Here is a 15,998-nt window from a genome sequence, read left to right as displayed (position 1 = left end):
TTAAAATAATTTATACACCCCTTTCCACAGTCTGAGCCACCAATTTTATATTCTATCTCTCAAATATATATTAGAAATATGTATATAGATCGGTTATATATATCACAAAATTTATAAATACATATCATACATATATATGTACATATTATATACAGATACATATATGTATACATATAATGATACAATAGTACATATAATATACAGATATATATATTTGTGACATATATCACAAATTTGTTTTATATCATAGTTACATATTATATTATTTTCTGTTATATAAACTGTAACATATATAAAACTAAGTTGAGAGAGGGAGAGTAGGAAAGACAGAAAGAATTCACATTTCCAAGATGGGGCAGTGATAACCGTACATAACAAACTATAGCTTTGTGATAGTTTGAAAATAAAACACAGACTCTAGGAAATAAGGTCATGAAGGAGCAGGAGGGTAGCTATTAGGAACGACCTGCAGCCATCACGACAGAGGGTGGCGGACGGCAGTGGTCAAGTCAGTCAGTCATTTTTGATTACCAGCTTCTTCATATTGATGCAGTCACCACTGTGGTGTGTGCGTTGGGGTGGAGTATGTTTCAAACTTTTTCCATGTTCCAGATGAGGAAACCCTCCCAGATAAGACAAGAAGCAACCTTCTGAAGTCTTCTCCTGTGCCCTTGGGGCCAGGGAGCAATTGGGGAAGCATGGAGCCAGGGTCAAGTGTGGTGGGAAGGGCCAGCCCCTGCTTTCACAAAGTGCCCTGGGAAGTCTCTGGACTTACCCTTGCCTGCCCGCAGCCCCTCAGTTAGTCCCCAGAGCAGCACAGCAAGAAGGAACATGGCTCCCTTGCTGTCTCGGAACCAGGTAGATCTGCAAGGAACGTTGTGGCCAGTTAGGCGCAGCGCGTGCCTTGGGGCGCACAGAGGAAGCCAGTGCAGAGGAGCCACTCGCTGCGAGGCCTTCTGGCCACAGGGCCACAACCCGCCCGCAGAGAAGCCAGGGATGGGGACAGGAAGCACAAGTTGACCCCGGCTCAGAGAAGGGTGTCAGCGTTATTAAGCATCTGCTTATTGTCACCGGGAAGGCTGCTTGAGGCTTAGTTTCCAGATCTGGCTTTTAAAATAAATCTCTACTTTCAGTGAAGAAAAGAAACAAATGGGAAATTGGTCAAGTTACCGAAAACAACCCCAACTCTCATGACATTAGAACACATTATCCAGACAAACTAGAACCAGGCAAGATGTGTGTTTGAAGAAAAAAAAAATGCTGTGAACGTGTCTTTTTAAATTTCATGGCAGGATACACAGTGATAGTGCTGCTATTGAATGTAGGATCCCACAAGAAATTGTCCCTGCTCCAATACAGACTTTCAAAAAACCTTTTACAGTATCCTAATACTGGAAATTCTGCAGTCCTTCGTTTTTACTTCAGTACAAATTTAAATTCTTGTGCTAGAAGTTGTGTTTGGTTTCAGAGGAACATCAAAATACAACAGCACTCCACATCTATCATGATTTTGTTATAAAAATGTAGCAAGCATTTGAAATCACAATCATGCAAAACAGAGAAGTTATTGACAACAAACATCTTCAAAAGGAACCAAGTTACCAAAAGACACAATCACACTAGGTGGAATAAAGTGGGCACACACGTTTAATGCATTAGTAATTAGGAATATCATATTGACAAACACTCCCAGAAGAGAACAGGGAAAGATTTTTTTAAAAAAAGCAGAAATGTAAAAGTAAAATTAAGAGACATGGAAAATACATATACAATTGCCAATATTCACATAACATTTTTCAAAAGAAGAGAAAATCAAAATAGGAATATGTTTTTTAATATTTTATTTTATTTCATTTGTTTGCACACAAAAAGAGAAAGATAGTAGGGAGTCAGAGAATAGGCACAACAGGGCCTCTAGCCACTGCAAACCAGCTCCAGACACATGGGCCTCCTTGTACATCTGGCTTAAATGGGTACAGGAGGATCGAACCTGGGTCCAGTGGCTTCACAGGCAAGCACCTTAACCACTAAGCCATTTCTCCAGACCAGAAGTAAATGAATTATTTTTTAAATGGGACAGCTCCTGTAGATGTAAAGGGTGAGAATGCACAAATAGTGAAAAGATTCTGATATTACAAGGTGGTTATTGAGGAAAAAATAAAACAAGCATGAAATTTAAAATGACAGCAAAGGAGAAAGTTTGGCTGGAGTCATGATTCATATTAGAAAGGAACTTCATAGAAAAAAAAAAAGACCAGAAAAAAATAAACAGTATATTAGAAGTAATAAGCATATGTCTTTGTGTAGTTCATATGTAACCAAAAGATATAAAATAAAGTAATCATACTTTATATATGAATAAACATAAAGAATCAAAGTTTTAGACTACATTACTAGGAGAGTATTGATGGGAGGAGAAATACCAAAAACATACTAATTTTTGCCTACTTGAAAAGTTCTAAGAATATTTTTTATGTAACTAAGAAAATGTCAGCAAATGGGCTGGAGAGGTAACTTAGTGGTTAAGGTACTTGCCTGCAAAGCCAAAGGACACAGGTTCAATTCCCCAGTACCTATGTAAGCCAGATGCGTAAGTTTGGTGAATGAGTCTGGAGTTTGTTTGAAGCAGCTGAAGGCCCTGGCATGACCATTCTCTCTCTGTGTCTCTCCTTCAAACAAATAAAATAAAAGGCTTAAAAAATATTTAAAAAAATAAAATGTCAGCAAAATGTATAGGAATATAGAGACAATTTGATAGACACACCACTAGAGATGTAGAAACAAACACTCTTGTCACAATTATCAGTGGAGCAAACAACATATAAATAGGTGAGAATTAGATGACACAGATAAGTTTGTTCAACCAAATATTTATATAATTCTAAATCAACTATAGGACATAATATCTTCCCAACAATTCATGGAACATTTACAAAATGACTATGGCTTTAAAACTTTTCAACTAATTTTGAAAAGAAAGCATGTAACTAAACTTATAATTATTTTTCAATTAGGTTCATAATTACTGTACCTCAAGTAATCTAGTCAATTTAAAATTAAGGAATTATTAATATAGTCCCTTAATTATAGAATATCATTTGCCTGTTGACTTCTTTTTTTATCCTGCTATTTCTTTCCTGGTTTTTTTCTTTTCTTTTCTTTTTTTTTTTTGTATTTCTCCTCTTGCTTTCTTTTGAATTAGCCATTTGATATTATTCCAGTTTTCTGTCTCCCTGGCATGATTACTAAATAGTGCTTTTAAATTTTTCTTTTAGTAGTTTCTTAGAGCTATAACATCTATTCAGGATATTCTCCCCTAATAAACAGTGCTTAATAACGTTAACTATATTTTAAAGTTTCCCTCATAGGAATGCCTGGCTTCGGTGCTTGGTTGAAATTACTGGGGAAGAGCTGGAGGGATGAATCAGTGGTTAAGGTGTTACCCTGCAAAGCCAAAGGAACCAAGTTAAATTCCCCAGCACCCATGTAAGCCAGATCCTCAAGGTGACATATGCGTCTGGAGTTCATTTGCAGTGGCTAGAGGCCATGGCATGCCCATTCTCTCTCTCTCTCTTTCTCCCTCTCTAATAAATGAATAAAAATAAATAAAATTTAAAAAATATTTAAAATGAAAGAAATTACTGGGGAGCAGAGATTCAGGAGAAGCCTCCTAAAATTCTGTTCACAATAAGGAGTTTTGTTGTCTGTTCTCAGGCAGATGTAGATATGATTCTCCAGGTGTCCTCTGCTGAAGGTCCTGTCACATGATATTCTAAAAGATCTTGCAGAGGACTTCCGGTTAAGATGGCAGCGTAGGTACCACGCCAAAGCAGCCTAGGGGGGAAAAAGACCAAAAAAACTCAGCAAAATACACACTTTTACTAAAAAGTGAGGTGTATAGGAAATTGAGGCGGCAGCGGAGAAGTAGAAGAGTTCCAGAGCATCCAGAGCCTGCACAGGCGGGAACAGCGGCTCCGGGGCGGCTCGGCCACCCGCCGCAGCCGCGGAGCGGCAGAAAGCCTCCGGACTCTCGGCTCGAGCCGCAGGACAAGCCAGGTGCGGGATTTTCCCCTCACACCGCACTCTCCGCAACTCGGGAAACGTGAGGGGAGAGCGGCAGCGAGCAGGGGAGGAGAAGACCGCGAGGTAGAAGCACACGTGGAACAGCGATACAACCAGAGCAGCCGCGGCTCCCTCCCCTCTCCCACCACCTGAACCCAGCTCCAGCGAACATAGCAGAGGCCCGGGACCGGCCATGCCAACTTGGGCTGACAGCAGGACCCAAGCAGGAGCAGAGTTCGGCAGCAACTTCAGCGGCTCCAGCACCGGTACCAGCAGCCCCAGCAGCAGCGGACCCAGGAGCGGCAGCGGCGGCAGATCCCGCAGCAGCGGCTTCGGGGTGAACAGCGGCGGTGCACACGGCAGCGGCAGCTTCAGCAGCGGTGGTGGCTCCGGTGGTGGCAGCTACGACAGCAGCAGAGGCAGCAGCAGCGGCTCAGTTGGCCCCGTAGGAAAAGCAAGTGCCCAGCTCCAGAAATCAGAACAGCAGCCCGACGACCCAGGCAGCAACTTGACTGAGACCACAATCACCCAAGGTAACTGGGATTGCACCAGGGAAGGGTCTCACTTGGTCACAAGCTGACTTGGATACCTCAACAGACCAGAAATCTAAACCTCTTTGTTGATAGAGGATCTGGTCATTATAATAACTACTCTTGCATACATACTCGGGGCTGTTTTTGATTGAATGTGTACAGTGTTTAGTTAAATTTTAGAATCTACCTGTATTTTATTCCACTCAGCCTGCTTGAATACTCCTATAGCAGGGAAACTCAACCCCTAAGAACATCTTTGTAGATACTCTGAGAGTCTTAAGAGCCACACCTAATACCTTAAGGTCCTACACTGAAAATATATTACATCAAATCAATTGATACAGCTAAGAATACACAGCTAGCTAGAAAATCCAAGTATTAACTTAATCCAAGATGCAAAAATATATACATTATAACACAAGAAACACTAAAAAGCAAGACGATATAAATCCACCTAAAAGTATTAATGCATCAGAAATGTCCTCCAGTGAGAAAGAGTTAGAGGAAATGCCTGAGAAAGAGTTCAAAAGAATAATTATAAATATGTTCAAAGAGGTCAAAGAACACATGAAAACAATCAAAGAAGAAATCAAAGAGGAAATCAAAGGAATCAAAGAAGAGGCAGGACACCAATTTAATGAAATAAAGAAGGCAATACAAGACATAAATAGGGAAATAGAAATAATAAAGAAAAACCAGTCAGAATTACTAGCAATGAAGAACACAGTTAATGAAATAAAAAACTCTGTAGAAAATCTCACCAGTAGGATGGATGAGGGAGAGGACAGAATATCTAAGCTAGAAGATCAGGTGGCAGACCTAATGCAGTCCAACAAAGAGAAAGACAAACTTATAGAAAAGTATGAGTGGGAATTTCAAGATATTCGGGACACTATGAAAAGATACAATATAAGAATTCAGGGCATAGTAGAAGGAGAAGAACTCCACTCCAGAGGCATAGTAGGCATCTTCAACAAAATCATAGAGGAAAATTTTCCCCAAATTGGGAAAGAGGTGCCAATACAGATACAGGAAGCCTTTAGAACCCCAGCCAGACAAAACCCAGAAAGAAACTCTCCTCGCCACATTATACTCAAACTTCCAAACACACAAACCAAAGAAAAAATATTGACAGCAGTTAGAGAGAAAAATCAAGTTACCTACAAAAGCAAGCCCATCAGGATTACAGCAGATTATTCAACACAAACTTTTAAAGCCAGAAGGGCTTGGAGTGATATATTCCAAGTTCTGAAAGATAGCAACTGTCAACCAAGGTTACTTTATCCTGCAAAGTTATCCATCCAAATAGATGGAGAAATAAAGACATTCCATGACAAAAGCAGGTTAAAGGAGTATCTGAAGACAAAACCAGCTCTACAGAAAATACTTGATAGAATCCTCCATGCTGAACAAAAGGAAAAGCACACATATAAGGAACCTAGAAAAAACCAGCTATACTCAAATACCAGTTTACAGAAGAGAGCACAGGTAGAACAAGTAACACACACACACACACACAAATGGCAAACATAAATACACACCTTTCAATAATATCTCTTAATATCAACGGTCTCAATGCCCCAACGAAAAGACATAGATTTGCAGACTGGGTTAAAAAGCAGGATCCTACAATTTGTTGTCTCCAAGAAACTCACCTTTCTACAAAGGATAGACATTATCTTAGGGTGAAAGGTTGGAAGACGGTGTTTCAAGCAAATGGGCCTAGAAAACAAGCAGGGGTTGCTATCCTAATATCAGACAGGGTAGACTTTAGTCCGACGTTAGTCAAAAAAGATAAGGAAGGTCACTTTATATTGATTAAGGGCACACTCCAACAGGAGGACATTACAATCCTAAACATATATGCACCTAACATGGGGGCTCCCAAATTTGTCAAACAAACACTATTAGAACTAAGGTCACAGATAACACCAAACACAGTGGTGGTGGGTGACTTTAACACCCCACTCTCATCAATTGACAGGTCATCCAGGGAAAGAATAAACAGAGAGGCATCTGGACTAAATGAGGTCATAGAAGGAATGGACCTAACAGATATATACAGGACATTTCATCCAAAGGCTGCAGAATATACATTCTTTTCAGCAGCACATGGAACATTCTCTAAAATAGACCATATATTAGGACACAAAGCAAATCTTAACAAATTCAGGAAAATTGAAATAATTCCTTGCATTCTATCTGACCACAATGGAATTAAACTACAAATCAGTAGCAAGAAAGGCTAGAGAGCATACACAAAATCATGGAAACTAAACAATACACTACTAAATGATGAGTGGTTCAATGAAGAAATCAAAAAGGAAATCAAAAAATTTATAGAGTCAAATGATAATGAGAACACAACATACCAAAATCTCTGGGACACAATGAAGGCAGTTCTAAGAGGTAAATTTATAGCCTTAAGTGCCTATATTAAGAAATTAGAAAGGTCGCAAGTAAACGACCTAATGCTTCACCTTAAAGCCTTGGAAAAAGAAGAACAAGGCAAACCAAAAAGTAGTAGACAGGAAGAAATAATAAAGATTAGGGCAGAAATTAATGAAATAGAAACAAAAAGAACAATCCAAAGAATTAATGAAACAAAGAGTTGGTTCTTTGAAAGGATAAACAAGATTGATAAACCCTTAGCAAATCAGACCAAAAGAAAGAGAGAAGAGACACAAATTAATAAAATCAGAGATGAACAAGGTAACATCACAACAGATTCCAGAGAAATTCAAAAAATTATAGGGACATACTATAAAAGCATATACTCCACAAAGTATGAAAATCTGAAAGAAATGGATGATTTCCTTGATCTATATGACCTACCTAAATTAAATCAAAATGAGATTAATCACTTAAATAGACCTATAACAAACATGGAGATCCGAGCAGTTATCAATAATCTCCCAACTAAAAAAAGCCCAGGCCCAGATGGATTCACTGCTGAATTTTACCAGACTTTTAAGGAAGAGCTAACACCATTGCTTCTTAAGCTTTTCCAGGAAATAGAAAAAGAAGGAATCCTACCAAACTCCTTCTATGAGGCCAGTATCACCCTGATACCAAAACCAGGCAAAGATAGAACAAAAAAAGAAAATTACAGACCAATCTCCCTCATGAACATAGATGCAAAAATTCTCAACAAAATATTGGCAAACAGAATACAAGAGTATATCAAAAAGATCATTCACCCTGACCAAGTAGGCTTTATCCCAGAGATGCAGGGATGGTTCAACATACGCAAATCTATAAATGTAATACATTACATAAATGGGTTGAAGGACAAAAATCACATGATCATCTCATTAGATGCAGAGAAAGCATTTGACAAAATCCAACATCCCTTCATGATAAAAGTCCTACAGAGACTGGGAATAGAAGGAACATATCTCAATATAATAAAGGCTATTTATGACAAGCCTACAGCCAACATATTACTAAATGGGGAAAAACTGGAAGCTTTTCCACTAAAATCAGGAACAAGACAAGGGTGTCCACTCTCCCCACTTCTATTTAATATAGTTTTGGAAGTCTTAGCCATAGCAATAAGGCAAGAGACACACATAAAAGGGATACAAATTGGAAAGGAAGAGATCAAGTTATCATTATTTGCAGATAACATGATTCTATACATAAAGGACCCTAAAGACTCTACTAGCAAGCTGTTAGAGCTGATCAAAACCTACAGCAATGTAGCAGGATACAAAATAAATACACAGAAATCAGTAGCCTTCATATATGCTAACAACAAACACACAGAGGATGAAATCAGAGAATCACTCCCATTCACAATTGCATCAAAAAAAATAAAATACCTTGGAATAAACCTAACCAAGGAAGTAAAGAATCTATACAATGAGAACTTTAAAACACTCAAGCGAGAAATTGCAGAGGACATTAGAAAGTGGAGAAACATCCCTTGTTCCTGGCTTGGAAGAATCAATATTGTGAAAATGGCAATCTTACCTAAAGCAATCTACACATTTAATGCAATCCCTATCAAAATTCCAAAGGCTTTCTTCATGGAAATAGAAAAAACAATCCAAAACTTCATTTGGAATCACAAAAAACCTCGAATATCTAAAATAATACTGAGCAACAAAAAAGAGGCTGGTGGTATCACCATACCTGATTTTAACCTATACTACAGAGCCATAGTAACAAAAACAGCATGGTACTGGCACAAAAACAGACATGTAGATCAGTGGAACAGAATAGAGGACCCAGATGTAAGCCCAAGTAGCTATAGCCACCTGATATTCGATAAAAATGCCAAAAATACTCATTGGAGAAGAGACAGCCTCTTCAGCAAATGGTGTTTTGAAAACTGGATAAATATCTGCAGAAGGATGAAAATAGATTCTTCTCTCTCGCCATGCACAAGAATTAAGTCCAAATGGATTAAAGACCTTAACATCAGACCGGAAACTTTGAAACTGCTAGAGGAAAAAGTAGGGGAATCCTTTCAACATATTGGTCTTGGCAAAGACTTTCTGAATACAACCCCAATTGCTCAGGCAATAAAACCACAGATTAACCACTGGGACCTAATGAAATTACAAAGATTTTGCACCGCAAAGGACACAGTGAAAAAAGCAGAGAGGCAACCTACAGAATGGGAAAAAATCTTCGCCAGCTATATATCTGATAGAGGATTAATATCTAGGATATACAAAGAACTCAAAAAGTTAACTAATAAGGAATCAAACAAGCCAATCAAAAAATGGGCTAAGGAGCTAAATAGAGAGTTCTCAAAGGAAGAAACACGAATGGCATATAAGCACCTAAAAAAATGTTCTACGTCACTAGTCATCAGGGAAATGCAGATTAAAACTACATTGAGATTCCATCTCACTTCTGTCAGATTGGCCACCATCATGAAAACAAATGATCATAAATGTTGGCGGGGATGTGGAAAAAAAGGAACCCTTCTGCACTGCTGGTGGGAATGCAATCTGGTCCAGCCATTGTGGAAAACAGTGTGGAGGTTCCTAAAGCAGCTAGAGATTGATCTACCATATGACCCAGCTATAGCACTCCTAGGCATATATCCAAAGGACTCATCTCATTTCCTTAGAAGTACATGCTCAACCATGTTTATTGCTGCTCAATTTATAATAGCTGGGAAATGGAACCAGCCTAGATGTCCCTCAACAGATGAGTGGATAATGAAGGTGTGGTACATTTATACAATGGATTTCTACTCAGCGGTAAAGAAAAATGAAGTTATGAAATTTGCAGAAAAATGGATGGACCTGGAAAGTATTATACTAAGTCAGGTAACCCAGGCCCAGAAAGCCAAGCGCCACATGTTCTCTCTCATATGGGGATCCTAGCTACAGATGACTAGGCTTCTGTGTGAGAATGAAAATACTTAGTAGCAGAGGCCAGTAAGTTAAAAAGGAGACATAAAGGGTGGAGAAAGGAAGGGAGGAGGATACTTAATAGGTTGATATTGTATATATGTAATTACAATGATTGTAATGGGGAGGTAATATGATTGAGAATGGAATTTCAAACGGGAAAGTGTGGGGGTGGGGAGGGAGGGAATTACCATGGGATATATTTTATAATCATGGAAAATGTTAATAAAAATTTAAAAAAAAAAATCTTGCAGAGGGTATAAAGGTTCAGTGTTCTGCATCCTGCCTTAGTGTATGCTCACATTGAATTTCCCCAGTCAGGTTTTTGATTCATACTAGCTTGTAAATTCCAACAATTCCTTCTGCGGCCCAAGATGCCTAACCTGAATTGTGTCATGTCAAACTTGGAAGCCTACAAGTATCCTTGATGTCATGTACAGGTTCATCTCTATACAAAAGCCATAGCTGGTATCCCAGAATTCCATAACTTATCAGATGCTCTTCTGTGACCTTAGAGCTTCTTCATGATTTGGAGATGGATAGCAAGCATACTACACATGGCCTCTTGGTGTAGAGTCAAAAAGAATGAAGGAGCCTTGTCAAGGAGGCACGATGGAAGACAGTTGCTTGTGGAATTTTCCCAGTCTCACAAGTTACCACCAAGGTGGTCCTGCAGGTCCTACATGTCTATGAACTGGCCAACACATGTTTCTGAGAATTCTGACAGAAGTAGAAAACTATCATCCCAGGTGGATACATACCTGATCTCTACAACACATCTAATGTGAATTACTGCTAGTGTACATCAAAGCCTACACACCCTCTGCATAGACAGAATTTGAAATGTCACCCACAAGCTTCTGACTTGAATGCCTGTTCCCCAGATAGCAGCACAGTTTGTGGAGTTTATGGGATTTTCCAGACATGGGGCCTAACTGACGGAAGTATGTCAATAGTGGTAGACTTTTGAACATCATACCCAGCCCCTCCATTTCTCTGTCTCTCCCTCTCTCTTTCTCTGCTTCTCTTATTCTGTTTCTGTCTCTCTGCTCTCTCTGTGTGTTTCCCTCTTAGTCTCTCCATCTCACCTGTTTCTGTCTCTCTCTATCTCTCTCTCTCTCTCTCTCTTCCCCCCTTCCTGATCTACACACTCCTACCACCATGAATTGAGCTGGCACACACTGTTTTTCCCTGACATGAAATGAAATCTTCTGAAAGTGTGATCCCAAACAAATCTTTCCTCCCTTAAGTTGTTTCTATTGATATTTTGGTCACAGTGATGCATATATGTCATTAACATAGACTCTGAAACATCACACATACTGAAAATAGATCATTGAAGGAGTGTTAAATGAACATCATTAACAACAAAAATGATACTGCCTCTTCATGAGCCCAAGGGTACTCGGTGGTGTTACCAGTGGTTGTTTGGACAACTTATTTCTATGTTCTTTGTGTTTTACTCAAAGAACTGAAAAAATGCATGCAAATAGCAAATCAAGAAGTTTTATTTGAAATAAAAGTACAGGACACACCACAAGACAGCAACATGCTACCTGTGCAGAGAAGCTCAGGCACCTTGCGGTACTTCTCTGGGCTTCCTTTTGAGGGTCCAGGAGGAAGAAGACGAAGAGTTGGTTGCTAGGGTTGGGTCACAGATGATTTTCTGTCTTGATTGAAAGTCTTAAGGCCTTTGTACACAGGTGGGATCTGGGTTGCTTAGCAACCTTACAAGCTACCTTATTCAACTTATCCTTGAAACACTTTTCTCTCTAGTTTGTTTAGGGAGTTGAAGGTGGAGGCTCAGTCTTCTGAATCACTTTCCTAATGAACAAAGAGGCCTAGAGCTAAGGGTGAAAGAGTCTTCACCATCCTTTCCCTAAAATTGTAATGTCTCCTGAAGCCCTACTGGAGGATATCCATGGAATTTCTCAGCCTACTGATCTCATTTCAAATAGGTATCTCCTTTGGCCTGTTTTGCTGACTCTGGTGGCAGCTGTTGCTGAACGACCATCGGTAGGTGGACTTATGGCATTCTCTAACATAACCTGTAAGAGCTTGTTAAGGAGAAGTCCAAAGGTAAGTGCAAGAACCGGGGGATAATGGGAGCCACCGAGAGGAGTGCTGGGCAGTGTACAGCTTTTCCTGCCTGGGATTATAAAACTGTAACCCAGGCTTTTTATTATGCTGGCATTTGTGAATGCTTGAAGCATTTTTTAAAAGTTTTATTTATTTATTCATACAAGAAAGGGGGAAGAAATGGGTATCCCAATGACTTTATCCACTGCAAAAGAACTCCAGATGCATGCGCCGCCTTGTGCATCTGGCTTACATGTGTATTGGGGAATTGAACCTGAGTCTTCAGGTTTTGCTAAAGCCATCTCCCTAGCCCTATTTGAAGCATTTTATTACCATTTTCCAGATTAACATAAAAGTAGTATTTCTCTTTGAAGTATAAGCAAATTTCTTCCAGTCCTGCAGTAAGTAAATCTACTGCCTTCATACTTTGGAGAAGCACCCTCACAAGGGAGTCTAGTTGATCTTGGATTTGAGTGAGAGTCTATGCAATCTGTCCCCTGAGACTCCTGGCTGTTTCCCTTGACAGTCATTATTGTATACAAAATGCCTATCCTCCTGATGCTAAGCCATATGCTTTGCTCTCTAACAATGCTTCTTGCTGCTTTTATATCTATGTGTGTTTCTTAAAGTCTTTGAGTAAGACACCAAGAACCTGAAAACAACCACAGACAACCAGTGTCAGACATGGGCAGGGCCCTGGGTTAAAGCAAACCTAAGCTGTCTGACAGGAAGGCCCCAGGCTATAGAGAGGTTGCAGCAGGAACCTCCGGTTATATCTCAGAAAATCTCCCGGACCAGACTGGCAGGGGAGCTCCTCCCCCCATTCTAGGGGGTTGCAGTGAGCCAGAATCCTACCCCCATTCTTGGGGGTCGCAGTGACCCTGGAGCCCCATACAAAAATCTCGGACCCCAAGATGGGCAGGAATTAAGGCCACTCCCTCTCCAAGCACTGAATACCTGGACATTCAGATAAGACTTAGGCTCTGCCCATAACCCTATGGCCTTTGGCCAGTTGCCTAGGAAATTCCTTATATGGCATCAGCCAGCACATTGCACAACCCATGCCTCTGCCATTGCCTACATGCTGGAATGTATGTCCCCATACGCTAATTAAACATCAGCAAGCAACTTTGTACATCCAATCCTCTTAGGACCCTCTTCCCGCCATTTCCCTGACAATAAACCAAGCTGCTCACAGAAACTGTCTCCCTAGAGTGATTCTTTCTCTTGTCACGTGCATGTAAACTTACTTCCATGGTTGCCTGGAAGGACTCCTTGGGGAGCCACAGCTGAGCCTCAGAGGACCCAGAGGCCCACAAACCAGTAATGTTACCAAAGAGGAGAGTCTTGGTTCTTTTGGCAAGTTTTGGTGGTCTAAACTTTGTAAGTTCAGGGAAGCTTAGGATTCTCTAGGGCCTGAGAAGGAGCTATAATCACAATCACCGAGGAAGAAACAATTGTTTCTAGTGTGCTTATATAGGTATGAGGCTTATTTGGTATAAAGGTGGAAGTTCCTTAGCATTAGTAAGACTTGAGGATAAGCTAGAACAGGTAGCCAGGGTAGGAAACAAGGAAATGAGATAGTTTTTTGATAGAGATTTTTAGTTTCTTTGGGAAGTATTCAAATGGAATGATCAACCAGCTTAGGGGTTCCCACAAGGAAGATGAACCAACAGGAATTGCCTGACAAGAATTTTTCCCATCCAGAGAATTTAACTATGTAAGTACACAAGGAATTAGATGCTGATTCCCAAATTAAATGGATGAATAATGGCCCACTGAGAAGGACAATGTCCCCATGTTGAGTCAGTTTATAAATGGACCATCCATGTATGTACATTTTTAAACACCTTTCTCGGGCTAATGACTATTGGCCACTGGAGCCTCAGAAGGACTGAGCTATGTGCCTCCTTATAGGGAACCATCTCCTAAGGCCCAGTCCTGGGTGGTGCCCATTGTACATGGCCTCTCCTCATATGGAAACACATGCCCAGCAGGGCTTGGTGACATTTAAACTGTGATGATGTTCCACTGGCTAAATCATAAGCAGTGGGCTCCCTGGGCGTTTATAATTTAACAAAAAGAAAGAATAGTAGGTTTGTAAAAAGGGTTAGAGAGATGGCTTGGTGGTTAAAGGCACTTGCTTGCAAAGCTTAATGGGCCAGGTTCAATTCCCCAGGACCCATGTAAAGCCAGATACACAAAATGGCATATGTATCTGGAGCTTTTGTAGTGGCAAGAGGCCTTATCAAGTCTCTTTGCCTGCCCCCCCCCCTCTCATTTTTTAAAACGGGAAATCTCATGAAGAATGTCAGGTATAGGGACCGGGTCATGGCCATCATATAAAGTTTTGTACTCATGGTTCTTTAGCTGGCTCACAGTTCTGTTTGTCTCTGTTTATTTTGCACGTGGTAGGGCAAGCATAACTCCGTAACACCCACAGTTACTCAAGGTCTCTCCGAGGTCACGTGATGACCTTCCCCAATGGGGACAAGGAAGTCTCCTTGGTCATATTTTTCTTCCATGTCCATTGGAGTCTTGGAAGTCTCTTACCTTTTGGGATCAATGCTCCAATCCCGGGGGAGTCAGTTACCTGACAGAGATGAAAGAGCCTTGGTTGAGTCTTTTGCTCAATGTATAGGCACTTTCAAATTCCCTTCCTTGGCTTTCCCTGAATATTCTGGGTTTGAGCAAACATATTCTCAATCATGGCCACCATGATTTTGCTTGTCTCATTTCTGTGTTTTGTTCTATTTTTTCTTCTTCTTCAGATCCCAGTTATTCAACTGTGAAGTCCACTTAAACCAACTGGCTTAAGCTGACTTAATCTCATCTGTAGCTTTTGAGGTGTTCTCATATTTTGGCCAGCCAATGGAGTGATGAAATATTGTCCCCATAGGGCTCTCCCATAAGGAGTCTTAGGTTCTATATTGGCATATTTTAAGAAAGATTTCTTAAGTCTTCCATAAAATATAGAACTTTCATCCTTTTCTTTGGTAATTTCTCAGAGTTTCTCATAATTGGCTGCCTTAATTCTGCCTTTTTTCTTCAAATAAGAGGCTCTGGGAATTTTGTCCTGAGGATTCTCCTATGGGTATTGTAATCCAATCATATAGTACAAAGGTAACTATTTCATTTCCTAGATGGTTGTTATCTGGGTTTCTAGAAAATACCCCATCTCCCACTCCCATACCTGCTATTATGATGCATGTCTTCTCTATGGGAATGTAACAAGGTGTAAGAACAAATTGAACATTCTTCTAAAATTGGCCAAAGGTTGGAAGCCACTAGTGAAATTATCTGGATGCTAAGAATAACTACCCATCTCTCCTTGTGCTGTTGACACTGAGAACTTACTGTATCCTAGTGTCCCCTTCTGCTCCCAATACCCCTCTTAAGGGATGGAGAACTTGTATTGCCTAAGTATATGATGTTCCACCCTAGGTGTGTTGGGAGCTCAGATGGGGACCTACAGTTCCTGTTCCTAGGGTTCAGTGGGAGCATTAGGAGATACTTGATAAGGACAAGGCTAATGATGCCGCTGATGTCTAGATCTTCATGTTCTCTCGTTACTCTTGTATAGGGAAAAATCTCAGACAAAGGCCACGAACATCTGGACATAAAGGAATTCAGGCCATTTTTCTTGTCCCTTACAGAAAAGATCTAGTTGAAACTGGTATTATAAGGCAGGTTTCCACTTTGGGGCCACCTCTCTTCATCTTTCAGTTGGTATTGAGACCACTTGGTATGAAATTAAAGTGTAATACACCTTTCCCTAAGATTGCCCAGGTCATTTTTGACTGCGTTTAAGGACATACCAAGAAGGAGGAAACTCCTGTGAAATGGAAGAGGATTTTCCAGTGATGATCTAGAATGGGGAAGAAAGGAGAGTAAGAAACAATTGACCTTTCAGGAGGACAACCCCATGAGAGAGAAGAGTAGGGTGAATCTG

General features: G+C 40.3%; 1 protein-coding gene across 1 annotated transcript in view; it reads right to left on the bottom strand.

The window, feature by feature from the left end:
• LOC101601078 (disintegrin and metalloproteinase domain-containing protein 5-like) overlaps positions 1-833 on the bottom strand; it is a 62,669-nt gene extending 61,836 nt beyond the window's left edge. The window contains exon 1 of the mRNA XM_045130576.1: positions 776-833. Coding sequence (XP_044986511.1) covers positions 776-833 — 58 coding nt within the window. The remainder of the gene's footprint in view (positions 1-775) is intronic.
• Positions 834-15,998: the final 15,165 nt, after the last annotated feature.

The sequence above is a fragment of the Jaculus jaculus genome, chromosome 12, assembly GCF_020740685.1.
Source record: "Jaculus jaculus isolate mJacJac1 chromosome 12, mJacJac1.mat.Y.cur, whole genome shotgun sequence".
In the NCBI taxonomy this organism is placed as follows: Eukaryota; Metazoa; Chordata; class Mammalia; order Rodentia; family Dipodidae; genus Jaculus; species Jaculus jaculus.
Note: the sequence above shows the minus strand (reverse complement) of the source record. Positions and strands in the feature narration are given on the sequence as shown.